Genomic DNA, 15,621 nt, shown 5'->3' on the forward strand with positions numbered 1-15,621 from the left:
CATAATTGGCCATTCAATGCTTGATTGTACAGTATGGATGGAACACTCAGCTTCTGTTCCTGATCCACCTTATCATGTAAACTTCAGTCCAAGGTGATACCGAGATTGAAATTCAAAACTTCTCAGAATCACAGGAATGTCATGCACAAAAGGAGACCATTTGGCCCATCTTGCCTGCACTGGCTTGTTAAATGAGCATCTTTACCTAGAGCCAATCTACTGCTTTTTCATCATACTTTTGCACATTTTATCCAAATAATCAACAAAAGACCTTTTGTTGCATTCTATACCTGACTACTTGCTGAATGGAAACATTTTACTTGTTTAATCCTTGCTTCTTTTGCAGATCATTTTAAATCTATGCCCTCTTGTTCTTAGTCTTATCATGAACAAGAACAATTCTCCCTATCTACTCTATCCAGTTCACTCAGATCCATTTCCTTCCTATAATGCGGTGCTCAGAATGGCACACCATATTCCAGCTGAGGTCTAACAAGTGTCTTGTACAAGTTCAACATCACCCCCTTATTCATGTACTCGATATGTCTATTGATAAAGCTGAGGCTACTGTGTACTTTACATACTGCTCTCTCTGCCCATCCTGTCACTTCAATAATCTGAGAACATATACACTCAGGTCCCTATGCTTCTGTATCCTTTTGTTTGAAACAAGACAAATGAGATAGAGTCAACTGAACTCAGTAGAAGTTGATAAAAGTCTACTGGTTCATTCCAGGCAACTGAGGATGACAATGGCAGGATCCAGTAGCTGAGAAAAAGTAAATATTTGCTGCAGTGATTTCTTCTTATTTGAAAGTAACATATACCAATCAGGGCAAGTTGAGAAGGTTCAGCAGTATGTGCGATTTTTGACAAAAAATTGTGCCCTAATGTCAACGTACTATTGTCAGCTGTAGATCAGGAGCTGAAATTCCTTATGAGGAAGACAGAGTTCTGAAAGACTTTGCAATTGAGAATGATTACATATAGTCTGAGTGAGCTACCAAGCTGATTCATAAGATTTGCTTTTTTTGCATTGGCCATGTAAAGTTATTATTTTCAACTGAGAAGATAATGTTCACATTAACATTGTTGTCAAGTTCAAGTTCATCATGGGCTTACCTGGAGGGTAAAGATTTCTATTCAATCCAAATCTTCACATGACCCAGAAATCTTACATTTCAGAAACGTAAATCACCTGTCTGTCAAGCACATTTTCCCACTGTGAATCATACTTAGAAATAACAACTGATTTTTGGCTGACGTTAAGAAGTTACAGAACCACAACAGGTGAAGCTCTCACTTACTTTAAAGGAAAGATCTTGGATTTTCTGATCTAGAAATCTGACATGTAGATTTTTAGTGAGGGTAGTGAAGAACAATTTTATGAATACTGTATTGGACTGGTCTAATATTATTCAGTCTATATAAGAAATTCAAATCTTTCAGGAAAAATCTACATCACAGAAAAAAAACCTTCATGTGGCTTAATGATTGTAAATGGTGTACTTACATTGCAAAGCTGTCTTCGAAAAAACATCTGTTCCTTAGCAGCCCAGCCCACAGCTGCACACCAACAATTCCAAATATAAAGAAGACAAAAAAACAAAGGAGAAGGACATTGCCTAACATAGGCAGAGTATCTAGTAGTAAAGTCACTAGTATTCTCATACCTGAAAAATACAGAAATGCAAATACACAATTAGAGTAAATTTTCTTTCAATTCAAAATAACTAATGACTAATTCAACAGCCGTTTCCTTCTGGTTCAGTAGAAAATGTCGAATTAAACCTTGTTCTTCAAAAATATAACGATATGTGTTTCTATAAAATCCAGTCTACTACAATATGATTGCATTTTAAAGGAACAATGATGCATTATAATGACAAGTTAACTGACAATTAATCCTTTGTCTTCTACTGAAATGAAAAATCAATATCAGATATGATCATTAACTGATGGCATAATAATCAACACAGTAATCCTTTTCCTGTAATACATTTGTGTTGCCATGCAGAACTTGGTGAAATTTAAGAACATTTTCAAAGTATACAGCTCAGCTAACAATAGATAGCACAGATTAATCACAACCCCACACTGGTTAAGATGTGGCAAAGACAATTCTCCTCCATAAAACAAGACAGCATTTAAAACTTGGATCCTAACTCACACAAGTTCCATTCATCTATACTTGCTTGCATACACCCGCTCCTGGTTAAGCAACAATTTGATTTTAAAGTTTCCATGTTTGATTTCACATCCCTCCATAGTCTCACCCCTGTCTAATTAAGAGCTCTCCAACAAAATGATAATAAGCCTCTTAAAATATTCAGGATTTCAATTGTTCCACTATTAGCTTCTATGCTTTCAGCTACGAAGGTGCTAAGCCCTGGACTTCCCTCCATCAATACCTGTACCTCTGTTTCCTTAAGATGTTCTTAAAATTTACATTTTTGCCAAGCTTTTGGCCATTTGTCTAGATTATGTGGCTTGGAGGCAAATGTTTTTAAGACCTTTCTATGAAGGGCCTTTGGATTTAATTCATTACATTAAATATAAGTTGTCCTCATTTTTATGTGACAGGATTTTTTAGGTGTTGGCAGGTGAAGTCAAACCACCTGTGATGTCACAGCAGCTGAAATTGTTTACTAAATTACCTGGGGTACGTAGCTTGAGGTTGCAGACCCGATGAGCTGAATGGCCTCTTGCTGCACTGTACAGATTGTATGATTCTAGTAGTTTGGGGTGAAGGATGAACAACAAATAATGTTCAGCAGAAGAAACAGTTAACTTAGGTAACATCTTAGGGTTTATTGCACCTCAGTAACTGTATATTAAGTTAACTCTTCCATATTCACAACCTTATTCAAATAACCAAAGTTAAATTTCACTAGGGCGATTTAATAGTCAGAAAAAAAGTTATTATTACAAATAAATAGGTTGGAATTAAATCCTGAATTGAAAGGAATGTCATGACCACTTTATACTCTCAAATAAATCAAGAATGTGAAAGCAAACATGCCTTTGACCATTCTGATCTACAGCTTGAAAAAATCAAACAATAAAGAGGTGCTGTCTTTTTAAAGTCAAAATAAAGCAGAGACAAACAAAATGTTCTAATGCTCTCTATTTATAAATGATTTATTTCAATAATGTGCTGGAATATCTGAAAGCCCATGGACAGAAATGCTAACAGTATTACTTTTATTTGCTTTTAAATGATTAATTCCAACCATCTAGACTGTCCTCAATCTGACCTGATGTTTATACGAGGAAAAAGTTGGCACACTTGATCTTATTCAGTAAAAATTTAGTATGAAAGACACAAGGAAGAAAGGGCCTTAAGTTCATGCTATGAAGTTCGGAGTAAGAATACAAAAGCCACCTTTCTATTTATGATAAAATAAATAATCCTTCCAGACTATTACATAGATATCCTCAACACACTTTTGAAAAGAAATCTGATGCAATAATGTAAAGTAATCTATTCATTTAAAATGAGCTGACAACTTATGGAGACAGATCGATAGCATTATGTAGTGAAGATTCTTGAAAGGAAAGAAAATCTTTGAATGCTGCAATGAAAATAGAACTAAACACTGTCTTCATGGTCAGTACATAATTATGCCTTTCAAAGACATACTCATGACATTATAACTATAACATATTAAGTGATCTGCGGTCTCAAAAGGTTTCAAACTCCATCTTACATCAGGGTAACTTGAAGCATGACATTTTAGAATAATAGCATCCCTCTGCAGAAAAAGGCCATTGATTCCAATGAGGTTGCACTGACCCTCCAATACCCATACCCACCCTATCTCCATAATCTTATATGTAGCACAGCTAATCCACCCAGCCTACATATCTCTGGCTCCTACAGAACAGTTTAGCGTGGCAAATGCACCTGATGTGCACATCTTTGGACAGTGCAAGGAAACTGAGGCACATAGTGGAAACCGACACAGACATAGGGAGAATGTGTAAACTCTACAGAGGAAGCAAACGTGTCTATTGTAATTTAGCAGGTTAATATTCACCCAGATACTTGAACAAGAGGGATACAATGTTTATACAAAATATTTGCTGGAAAAGCACAGCAGTCAGACAACACCTGAGGAGCAGGAGCATCGACGTTTCAAGTATGAGCCCTTCATCTCTTCGACTCTGATCTCCAGCACCTGCAGTCCTCACTTTCTCCAAAATAGTTAGTTGTCAAACATGCAGTACCACAACACTCGTGCCCAATTTGTCATGATGTGAAAGATAACACAAGCATTGCTGCATCAGATTAAACATTCTGTCGGAGGCAATCTCACACTATGAATGTTTTTATAGCCATTTATAAAAGGCTTCAATATTTTAGTAGTAGATATTTGGAAAACTAAATGAACACCAACTGGACAACACCTTTAGACAACAGAGAATTTGAACAAAGAGAGAGCTTTTCATCCAGAGGAAGCATCATTAGTTTCTGGACAGATCTGTAGATAGTGCAATAACTGCCTAGAAAACAGAGTTCATTTCTTTTTCATTAGAAGGCAAATTCTTCCAAAACAAAATAACTTTCTAAGATTGCCTTACCTAAAAATTTAAATAAGTAAGAAGAATACCTGAATTGAACTTGAGATGGAACACAAAGGCCATTGAATACAGTACAGAAAGCTGTAATGCCTCAATGTTCTGTTACTGAAAGTTGATATTAAGTCACAGCCTCTCATATTAGCAGCTACAAAGTCTCTGCTTGTAAGGAAGGAGTCATACTGTCATAAAGCATGAAACAGACACTTTGGCCCAACACATCCATGCTGATTAGGTTTCCTAAACTGAACTAATCCCACTTGCCTGCATTTGACCCACATCCCCTTAAACCTTTCCTAACCATATACCTGTCCAAATGTCTTTTAAATATTGTAACTGTTCTTGCCTGTACAACTTCCTCTGGCAGCACATTCCACATATGCACCACTCTCTGTATGAAAATGTTGTCCCTCAGATTCCTTTTAGATTTTTCCCCTCTCACCTTAAATAAATGCCCTCTAGTTTTGGACTCCCCTACCCTGGGGAAAAGACCTTGGCTAATCATCTTATCTATGATAAGATTCTACAAACATCTATAAGGTCACCTCTTAGCCTCCTTCACTCCAGGGCAAAATGTTTCAGCATCTCCTTAATAGTCAAATCTTCCTGTCTCAATAACATGCCTGTAAATATTTTTTGTATTCTTTCCAGTTTACCAACATCCTTCCTATAGGAGGGCAACCAGAATTGCACACAGTACTGCAAAAGTAGCTTTACCAATGTCTTATACAAATGTAACATGACGTCCCAACGCCTGTACTCAATTCTCTGAACAATGAAGACAAGCACGTCTTCTTCACCACCCTGAGTACTGTGACGCCACTTTCAATGAATTATGTACCTGCACCCCCAAGTCTCTTTGTTCCAACACACTCCCCAATGCACCTACTATGTAAGTCCTGCCCAAGTTTTTTGTAACAAAATACAACACCTTGCATTTATCTACATTAAAATCCACTGCCATTCCTTAGCCCACTGGTCCAGTTATCAATATCCCGTTTTACTCTTAGATCATCTTCACTGTCCATTATACCACCAATTTCGGTGTCATCTGAAACCAACTGTGCCTCATTTATATAAATGATGAGTAACAGTGGACTCAGTACCAACTCTTGTGGCACATGATTCGTCATAGACCTTCCATCTGAACAACCCTCTACCACCATCCCCTGTCACCTACCATACTTTAATTTACATTGACACAAAGTAAGGATTTCATGGTTAAATCGTGGATAACAGAAATTTAGATTTAGATTACTTACAGCGTGGAAACAGACCCTTTGGCCCAACAAGTCCACACCAACCCACCGAAGCGCAACCCACCCAGACCCATCCCCTACATTTACCCCTTCACCTAACACTACGGGCAATTTAGCATGGCCAATTCACCTAACCTGCACATTTTTGGACTGTGGGAGGAAACTGGAGCACCCGGAGGAAACCCATGCAGACACAGGGAGAATGTGCAAACTCCACAAAGTCAGTTGCCTAAGGCGGGAATTGAACCCGAGTCTCTGGCACTGTGAGGCAGCATTGCTAACCACTTATCATGGAATGGGCATCCGGTGATATCTTAATGAAATACAAACAATATTCAAACAATGCATGCAGTTTTATTTTACAGACCAAGTCAACAGTGACCCTGAGGAAAAAGCTTGAAAACTCTTTGCTTTGACATTGGCAAGGTGGCAGAATTAAATAGGAAGGATGTTATTAAACTGGAAAAGATGTGAAAAGTTCTCAAAGACCTAATCAAGGTAAGAACCTTATTCAGAATTGATAATATCCATCCCACAATCATGACTCCTGATAAAGTCTGTGTGTTCAGATAAAAGTATGAATCATTGTTTTAGCACAGCTTTCATTGCAGCAATGTTGTACTAAAGACCCAGTTGTAGTTGACTTGTGGGTATTAATTTTGGGATGGGTAATGTCAAGAGTCACCCCCAAAGAAGTGGAGATGTTAACACATACTTTTTACAAAAGGGGATGAACTCAAACCTTCTGTCCTCATAAAACATTAACCCATCTCTTGCCCTCCAATAAGTGTTTGATCCTTTCAGTTGAATATGGTACAGCACAATATGGTACATTTAAGAAATCCTGAGTGGTAACATTTTCAAGCAGAGGGTGGTAAGTGTGTGTAAAAAAGCTACAACAGAAAATGATGGAGGTGGGTACAATTACAACATTTAAAACATCTAGATGGGTAGGGTTTATGAAGGGTTTAGAAGGATATGGGCCAAGTGCTGGCAAATAAGACTAGGTAAGATTTGGTTGTCTGATTGGCGTGGATGAGTTGGACGGAAGGGTCTGTTTCTGTGCTGCATGATCTATGACTCTATAACATGAAACGGAAAAGTAGAAACAAGAGTTAAAAAGACTCAACCAAACCAACCACAAATACACAAATAAACTAATTTTGGAAGCTTTTAAAAAAAACAATTCTCTAACTTATTTTATTATTCTAATTTGTTCTAACACTGTGGCTTTGTAATGTTTTGCTGGAATGCTATCAAATTAGGATAATGGCATTATAGAAATTATTTTCCAAAAACTTTGATAATGGTTCTGCTAGGCTTCAGGATATAATAAAATCAAAGAACACAGGATACAGTTAAAATTAATATTTGGATCCTTAAGAAAAAGGGACAAAATGCTTAAATACCAAGGGACACTTTCCTCTGCTCCAAGCCATAAAGAAGACTACAAAAACTAACCTACAATTTGTTCTACATCACTTTGATTTTCAATACAATAGTACAGCTCCAAAGTGTGAAGGCATACAGTGAAATCATACAGTGTCTGATGAGACTAGTTGGTTATAGAAGCGTAATGAATTACAAAAACAAATGTCTGCACTACTAAAATTTCAAATGTTTAATTTATTTCTTTGCCTTCCAGAGCAGGGTGGTAAAGGGGAATTTGTAGCATCTTTCTTTGTGGGCTTGCAGAAACTAGTGTTCCCTCTTGTCCCACGTGAAAGGCATTTTTTGTTATATGAAACTTAACATTTGGGAATGTTGTGACATGGATTCCTTTCTTTGCGAGCTTCATATGGCTGAGGAAACTTATTGCAGGTTTGATTTGAAAATGCAAAAAGAATAATAGGGCCTGCTGGTGCAGTTGTCTTTTGCTGTATGCTCATTTTATGTAAATAAGATTTGGGAAAAGTCAATTCCTGGCTTGCCAAAGTAGGTGAAGTGATATGAAAAGCTTTAACCCTCACCTAATTATGGTGAATTTTTTTCTTTTCCCAATGACTGTTAAAATGCTGAGAGCACTCTCACCCTGCAGGCTGTTTAAAATAACTCAATTCATGAGATTCATTTAAACCTTTATTGTAATTCAACTCAATGCCAAAATAAAATACATTCAAAAGATATTGAAATTGCATGGATCTTGGTGGAGAAAAATAAGAAAAAGGAAATCATAAAATATCAAAAATATGATTTGGGGGTACACTGTCCCTCAAATTTTTGACCGAAAATTTATAAATCGCTCATCACAGGAATTTCCATAAATTGTTCTCTATCATGGAGCATGAGAGCAGTGGAGCTATGAAAATGAGTCACTGAGGTAAGGGCACATATCTTGAAGTATGGTGTTACAGGTCAAGAAAAATGTGATGCATTAAACTACGCTTTAACTCCTGACATCGAACATGCAAGTTTCACAGACACACACAGCATCCATTCCATCTGCCAGAGCTTGCATAATTTTTCTCACTATTGGCATCACTATGGTGTGCCTATTGTGGCAAAACATGCTTGGACGTGTGCTGTTTTGTTCATTGCTTACCTAAGCCCTCGCTGTTGGCATGTAATGTGATTGCATCTGCATGCACTGTGGGAGCACACTTTATTGTGGTCACCAATTTCTGTCTTGTATGCACATTATCTACCTATATCTCAATTTTCTAGATAATTATTACTAGAAATTGGCTATATGTGACAATCACTCACGTCTTTGAACAGAAATTAACAAGAAATTCCTGGTCTGAACTCCAGTTTAATTGGAAAAAAAATATATTTGTGGTATTGCATATTTCTTTTATTCATTCTCTCAATTTGGGTTTAGTGTTTAAGAACTGTTTTACATTAAGTTAAACACTAACAGTGGTCATATGTGGTAATGAAATCAAACAGGTTATGCATAACTCTTCACAAAGTATGATGACCTTTTAAATTTTAGAATTTTTAAATTACCTTGAAGGACTGATTCCTGATAATGTGCAAGGAAACTGGATTATAATCCCTACAACTGATTACTATAGAAAAGCTTCGTAATAAATGGCTTTGGCATCAATGGATTCAATTGCTTTGAAGCTAATGAAAGGGATTTGTAGAACCCTGGAGTCAAAATCACTAACCACTCTTAATAGATCAAACAACATCTGATCTCAATAATTCATAAAATAACATAAAATGCTTATATATTTTCAAATCAATAGGCCAAATTCTAATTAGAGCTCTTTAACATTAAATTCTGATGTCAAATTTAGCTGTTTAACTTAATGTAAAACAGTTCTTAAACACTAAACCCAAATTGGTCAGTAATAAACTGTATCAATTATATTGTTTGTTAATTTACTGAAGTATGTTCAAATGGAAAATACTCACTGCAAGATTCAAATAAAAAATATTAATAATTTTTCATAAACTGTCAGTAGATGACGTACATTTGCAAATGGGCATTTTGGCCTAGCCACTATTCCTCTGGCTGTTTAGTTCTACTGACAGGATATAATTGGGTTCCTCAGTTATCTTTGAAACTCAGAGCATAATTTTACACTAAAATGTTGTGGTTCTGGTATATTGGGTCCAGGTCGATGTGTTTGTTACCAGCCACTGCAGCGGACAGCTGGAACTGACAACCGGAAGTGGCAGAGACAAACCACTATAAATGCCGGATGAAACATCACAGAAACGCTTCACAGGAGGCTCCCTAGCACTGAGGATGTCACCTAGACAGGAGATGAAACGTCTGCAACACAAATTCCCAGCTCGGTGAACAGAACCACAACAACAAGCACCCGAGCTACAAATCTTCTCACAAACTTTTACACTAAAACGTTACGCAGCTGTTTCAATTTTATTGAAAAAGTGTGGTGCTGGTAAACACAGCTGGTCAGGCAGCATCCAAGGAGCATGAGAATCAACGTTTCGGGCATAAGCTCTTCATCAGGAATGATGGAAAGCTTAAGCTCAAAACATTGACTCTCCTGCCCCTCAGATGCTGCATGACCAGCTGTGCTTTTCCAGCACTACACTTCTTGACTCTGATCTCCAGCATCTGCAGTCCTCAATTTCTCCTGTTTCAATTTTATACACTTTTCAAAAACATGCAGTTAAGAAAGTCTACTCTGCCAAAATTCCTAATGTTTAGTTCATTTTGTTGCCCTCCATTACATTGTATTTAAGTGCAATTTGCCCATGTATGCTGCTACTTAATTGTACACATTACTGCAACTGTAGAAGCGATTTTAATTATCATAATAAATGTTCAAAGGGATAACATAATTACCAGCATATCCAGGAACAATGGAAGTCATGTACAATTTTCTCTATCTATAGTAACTGCCTTTAGCAAGATCTAGTCAAACAGATAGGAGTGGAAACAATATGACTCTGCATCTCATTTTCATATCATTCTGAATTGCTTCCCAAAATAAATCAACTTCAAACACAATGATTCTTGGCGTCTGTTTCTTAAGTTACAGCACTGAAAATTTGAGCAGCGTTGCCTCGAAATAACACTCTAATATTTTGTACAATGTAGAGATAGCATCTGAACTAATGCACTTACATAATTCCAAAGTCCAACACAATGTTATGATAGAGCACAGATTTTCCCTATAGGATAAATGTGATGAGAAATTGAAGAAGGGCACCAGAACTATCACACAATGGTTAATAGGACCCCATCAATATGCCAGCATTGCTAGAAATCCATAACCATTAAAACATAACCAGCATTATACACTTTCCTATTTATACTATAAGGTTTGTTATTAAACAGTTTTCTTTTTCCCAGACCTATTCACTTGGGAGGCCCTGTGGTTCAAATACTGAAATTGCATCTAATGTCTTTGATATCAGGATAGTAACTCTATTCTTGAAATAAAACCTTGCTTCTCTATCACATTCCTTATATGCAAGATGATGTCTAAAATCACCTTCCAAATCAGGAGACAGAGAAACTAAAAGGTACAGCCAAAATTCTAACTGTAGACTTTGCCTTCTCTACTGGGAACAAGATAAAGCGTAGAGCGACCACCACTTAGGAGGAAAAACATAGCCTGAATAATTTTTAAACATGTAGATTTTATTCAACTTATTTCTAGAGCTGTGGGGAATACTGTAGTTACAATTAAGGTTATGGGGTTGGATTTAATGCATACCAACAGAATGGAAACAATGATGGCCTTGCCCACTTAATTGTAGGAGTACGTCCATGTAAGTCTCCTGGCAGTGGCAAAAGCACCCTTGATTAAGTCACAGGATGGAGAGGGCTGATATAACACGCCTGTCCACTGGCAGCACAATGTCAATTACATTTATTAATGAGAAATTGAGACCAATTATTCCTGAGCACCCTGCAAATAAAAGGGTACTGCAAAGCTGTTCTCATGCCTCAGATGACTCAACAATGTAGGGCTGTCATGATGCAATTGTAATGTCGCTGCCTTTGAGCCAGATGACTATGATTCAAGTACCACTGTCATAAGTTCTCTGAACAGACTTATTGGAAAATATCTAGACCTGACCAAAACCAAAAGAACTGGACATGCTAGAAATCGGAAGTACAAACAGAAATTGCTGGAAAATCTCTGCAGGTCTGGCAACATTTCTCCATAGAAACCTCCAAGGCTCCAAGCTGCCTCATTATCAGCAACTGTGCCCATCAGATGAATGCATTGGGGAGGGTCCCCTTGCCCTAGTCTCTGTCATAGTTGAAGAAAATAGCTCACCACCACCTTCAAAGGTAATTAGGATGGGTAATAAACAGCAGTCTTCTTATTGATAGCAATATCCCATCAGCAAATAACAAAACTTTGGTACAGAGGTCTCTTTTGGTGCAGTGGTAGTATTCCCATTTATTCCAAAAGGTCTGTAATAATATCACTTGACAGGTTGATTAGGAAATATCTAACAAAACTTCGATGTAGTTAAATTGAGTCAGTCATGGGTCAATTTCATTGCTCCACAAGAAACCTAGCCTGAAATATTATCTTTATTCAATAAACAGAACAATTCCAGTCTTGAAATTTAGTGTTGAATTCCAAGTGATAAATGAACAAAATCTCATCACAATAAGGAGAGAACCACTTACCACCAGCAGTGATAAAGTCAAAATCGAATGTAAAAAGCAGAAATATACACCAATTTTGAAAATAATGAGCAATCATAAACTTACTAGGAACTCTGTTAATGGCTCTTAATGGCCTGAGAACCCGGACGGTTCGGATTGCTGACAGACTTGCATTGTGTCCATCCAGTGAATATTCTAGCATTCTAGAATTAAAAATACATGCATAATATAAATATAATTCAAATCATGTGATATAGTAAGTTATTCTAAGCCATTTGGAGTAAATAATCATTTCTTTAAAAAACGTTATTCTAAAGGCATTCTTGTCGCTAATATACTCAGGGCAGATGCTCATCCATTTATCAAGGGTAATTGTATAGCTGTGAACTCCCTAATTTGCCTAGCTTGCCAAAACTGACAAGCAGTGATCACAACATATGTATTTGGGTATTGGAACAAACAAGTATTTGAGCTAAGTCAATATCATGGAGCTCCCTTCCAACCCACAGTATAGGTGTACCCATATCTCATTGATTGCAGTGGTTCTAGAAGGCAGCTCACTCCGCCACGATCTCCTGGGCAATTAGAGATCGGCAATAAATGCTGGCCTGGTCAGCCATCGCCAATATCACATTAACAAATTTTTTAAAAGTGCCTTAGTATTTAACTAGTTTGTCTTTATTTAGTATTTGCTGTTGATTTATAAACATTGCACAGTAAAATTTCAAATTATTTTGTTAATTATACCAATTGATGTAAACAAATAAGAGCAAATTGATAAATTGATTCCCTTCTAAACAGATGTCAAATTCACCTTTTCATACAATGAAACCATGCAGATTTGATAACGGGTATGAAATACAGATTATTTTATTGGGCCATTTTATTCTGCAACAAAGCAGAGAAGGAAAAAAATTAATCACTCAAATATGAGAACTAGCATTATCCTGAGAAAAAGAAAAACCATAAAATGAATGCTGAAGCATTTCAGATGTTATTAGCAATTGGACTTTCAGTACCTTCACTACCTTGCATAGTGTAGATTTAAAATCTCTCAGCAAGCTACTACAATACTCTTGTATAAAATGAAATTACTGGCTTTTGAAAGACCCTGGATTGTTACTGCAGCGCATCCAATATGTAGTACAGGTACTGCCACTGTGCATTAGTGGTGGAGGGAATAAATCGTTAGGTCGATGAGTGAGATATCAATTGACTGTATACTTTATCCTGGATGATATCAAGATTTTTGGAAATTCTTGGAACTGAGTTTACCCAAGGAAGTGGAGATTAATCCATTGCAATCCTGACTTGTGCCTTGTAGCACAGGCTTTGGTGAGACTGGAGGTGTGTTATTCATTGTAACATTCAAACCACTGTCCTGCTCTTGTAGTCTATAATATTTATTTGGATAGTCTATTCCAGTTTATAGTCAGTGGCAACCCCAAGTACGCCAAGCATTAATTTAGGGGTAAATTCCAAAATTTCTGTTTGAAGTGATGCTAAATTTAGGAATTACTGATGTGGATGTGAATAATGAACAGACTAATGTTTGCACACTAAAATAGCAAGCAGAGGAATGTTGAGCAAAAATGTTTACTGATTTCTGGTATTATTGTCAACAGTAATTTATTGCTTATATTTCCTTTATGAACTTTCCACCATAAAGTAAAATTCATTATGTCATTAAACTCAAAAAGGCATTCACAAAATGCAAATGAAGGAGTGAACAAAGTGCATTAGAGACATCTGCCAAACTGCTTCTATTCAGGGGAGGCTTTATTACACTTACTGATGGTTAATGTAAACTCTAACGTATAAGCCTGGATGTTGATTTCTCTAATACCAGTTGTCAGGTTGATTGCCAAGTTACCTCACAGAAAAGAAAACGGTTTGAATTCTCCCAATCACAGAGATGAAGCCCAAATCTAGAACTCCCACTGCTAAGCATGGTTGTTTCCATCTTCATTGGGGAAGGAATGCATATTGTGGTTCATGAGGTGGCTGCCGATATAAAACAGCAGCCTCCTTTTTTTAATGCCTTATTTGCCTTCTCTCATTTCAGATTTTTCAGAAGCCAGATGTGGGAAACATGATGTCTGCATATTGGACCTCATAGGGATAGTTCTAATATTAGTGGATATGCTTAGATTGGTAGGGTACCATTTTGGACAGATAAAATAACCCTTCATTATGGTCTTGGAAGACTTTTTGTGGAGATAAGGTCTCTTTTAGATTTATTAAAAGTACCATGTGAATGCACTCTAATAAATACAGAACCTCATTGATACTGTCAATGGCAACTGCCATACCATTTTAAATTCTTCCCCTTTAAATATTTTTAAAATGTCTAGAATGTTAGAAATATCATTGCTTGCAATTTTACACTATTGGTATTGGCCTGAGGACAATCATTACCAGATTAGAGCTCTATGATTGACTTTACAATCTTCCATTATCACAATGGATTGCCTGCCATTTCACAGTTTGATGGTTACTGTAACCGGGGGGTTACAGTTACCTAGAATTGCAAGTCCCACTTCAAATTCTTTTTATAAGAAATTGCAGAAGTTATAAATGGTGAATGGGTTTTCAATAAATGAGAGTTTTTGTTTGAAATCTACACTTAATAAATTTATTTTATCTCAACATCAGCCTCAATTCTGCTTATGGTGGAAACTGGATGAGTTGCTACAGTAGTTGTAAGAGCAAAGGGTATTGACTGGGGTTCATGGCTTGTTATGAGTCAGCAATAATTTGGCATAGGGCCTAAAAGGGGCAATGGGGAGTTGTTAGCAGGTCTGCTCAAGAGCACCCTTCTGCCAAGTTTCCATGGAAATGGAATTCCATATCATGTTTTCATTTTTTTAAAAAGATAAGATACTAACCCTGCCATTACAATGAAGAAATCCAGACGATTCCATGTATCTCCCAGGTAACACTTCTGCCCAAATATTCCAAGAGCCACCATCTTTGTGACCATTTCCACAGCAAAGAATGCAAAAATAAAGTCATCAAATGCCTGATGGTTTAAAGAAAGCCAAAAATTTTTTAAATTTAAAAATTCAAAATCCAGACATTTTACTTTCTCACCTTATGCATTAGGATCGTAAATCATTCTAAAAAAAATTGCAAAATATAGAATTGTAGTCGTTTTTACATTTCAAAACTCTGCTTTGAATTTTATTTTTTCTTAAAAATTTGAACAATATGCAAGTAGCATATAGTAATTTGAGTTGGGAGACACTCAATACATTTTGGCGTTTAATTTACAACAAAGATGGGACATCTTACCTTAAGAATTGTACATCTTTCAGACTTACATTCCACATCTTCACATGGTTGAAACATGCCCAGCGTAACACAATTCAAAAGGATGACTAACATGCTGACATGCTCAAACCATGTAAGTCACTGAATTAAGGAAAATATATAAGGAAAATATAAGAATAATTGTAAAATATGTTAAGAAATTTACAGGAAACAAATTTGAAATACAGAATATATGACTCCATCAAAACAGCAACCCAAAAACTGAGATCAGGAAAATACAAACAATTGTAGAAAGGAAATTATCATATAAATGATCATAAAATAGTTACAGAACAGAAGATGGCTATTTTGGTGATATCTATGATGAATTGCTACTGCCACTCCTTTTCCCCATATCCCTGCAAATCTTTCATTTTCAGATAGTTAGCCAATTCCCCTGTGAATGCCAAGGTT

General features: G+C 36.5%; 1 protein-coding gene across 3 annotated transcripts in view; it reads right to left on the bottom strand.

Moving 5' to 3' along the window:
* cacna1ha (calcium channel, voltage-dependent, T type, alpha 1H subunit a) overlaps positions 1 to 15,309 on the bottom strand; it is a 274,075-nt gene extending 258,766 nt beyond the window's left edge. For all 3 annotated transcript variants that reach the window (XM_072559908.1, XM_072559909.1, XM_072559907.1), the window contains exons 1-4: positions 15,190 to 15,309; positions 14,784 to 14,917; positions 12,001 to 12,098; positions 1,514 to 1,673 (exon numbers count right to left, since the gene is read on the bottom strand). In XM_072559908.1, coding sequence (XP_072416009.1) covers positions 1,514 to 1,673; positions 12,001 to 12,098; positions 14,784 to 14,917; positions 15,190 to 15,282 — 485 coding nt within the window. In that variant the 5' untranslated portion in view covers positions 15,283 to 15,309. The remainder of the gene's footprint in view (positions 1 to 1,513; positions 1,674 to 12,000; positions 12,099 to 14,783; positions 14,918 to 15,189) is intronic.
* Positions 15,310 to 15,621: the final 312 nt, after the last annotated feature.

The sequence above is a fragment of the Chiloscyllium punctatum genome, chromosome 40 (assembly GCF_047496795.1).
Source record: "Chiloscyllium punctatum isolate Juve2018m chromosome 40, sChiPun1.3, whole genome shotgun sequence".
NCBI lineage: Eukaryota > Metazoa > Chordata > Chondrichthyes > Orectolobiformes > Hemiscylliidae > Chiloscyllium > Chiloscyllium punctatum.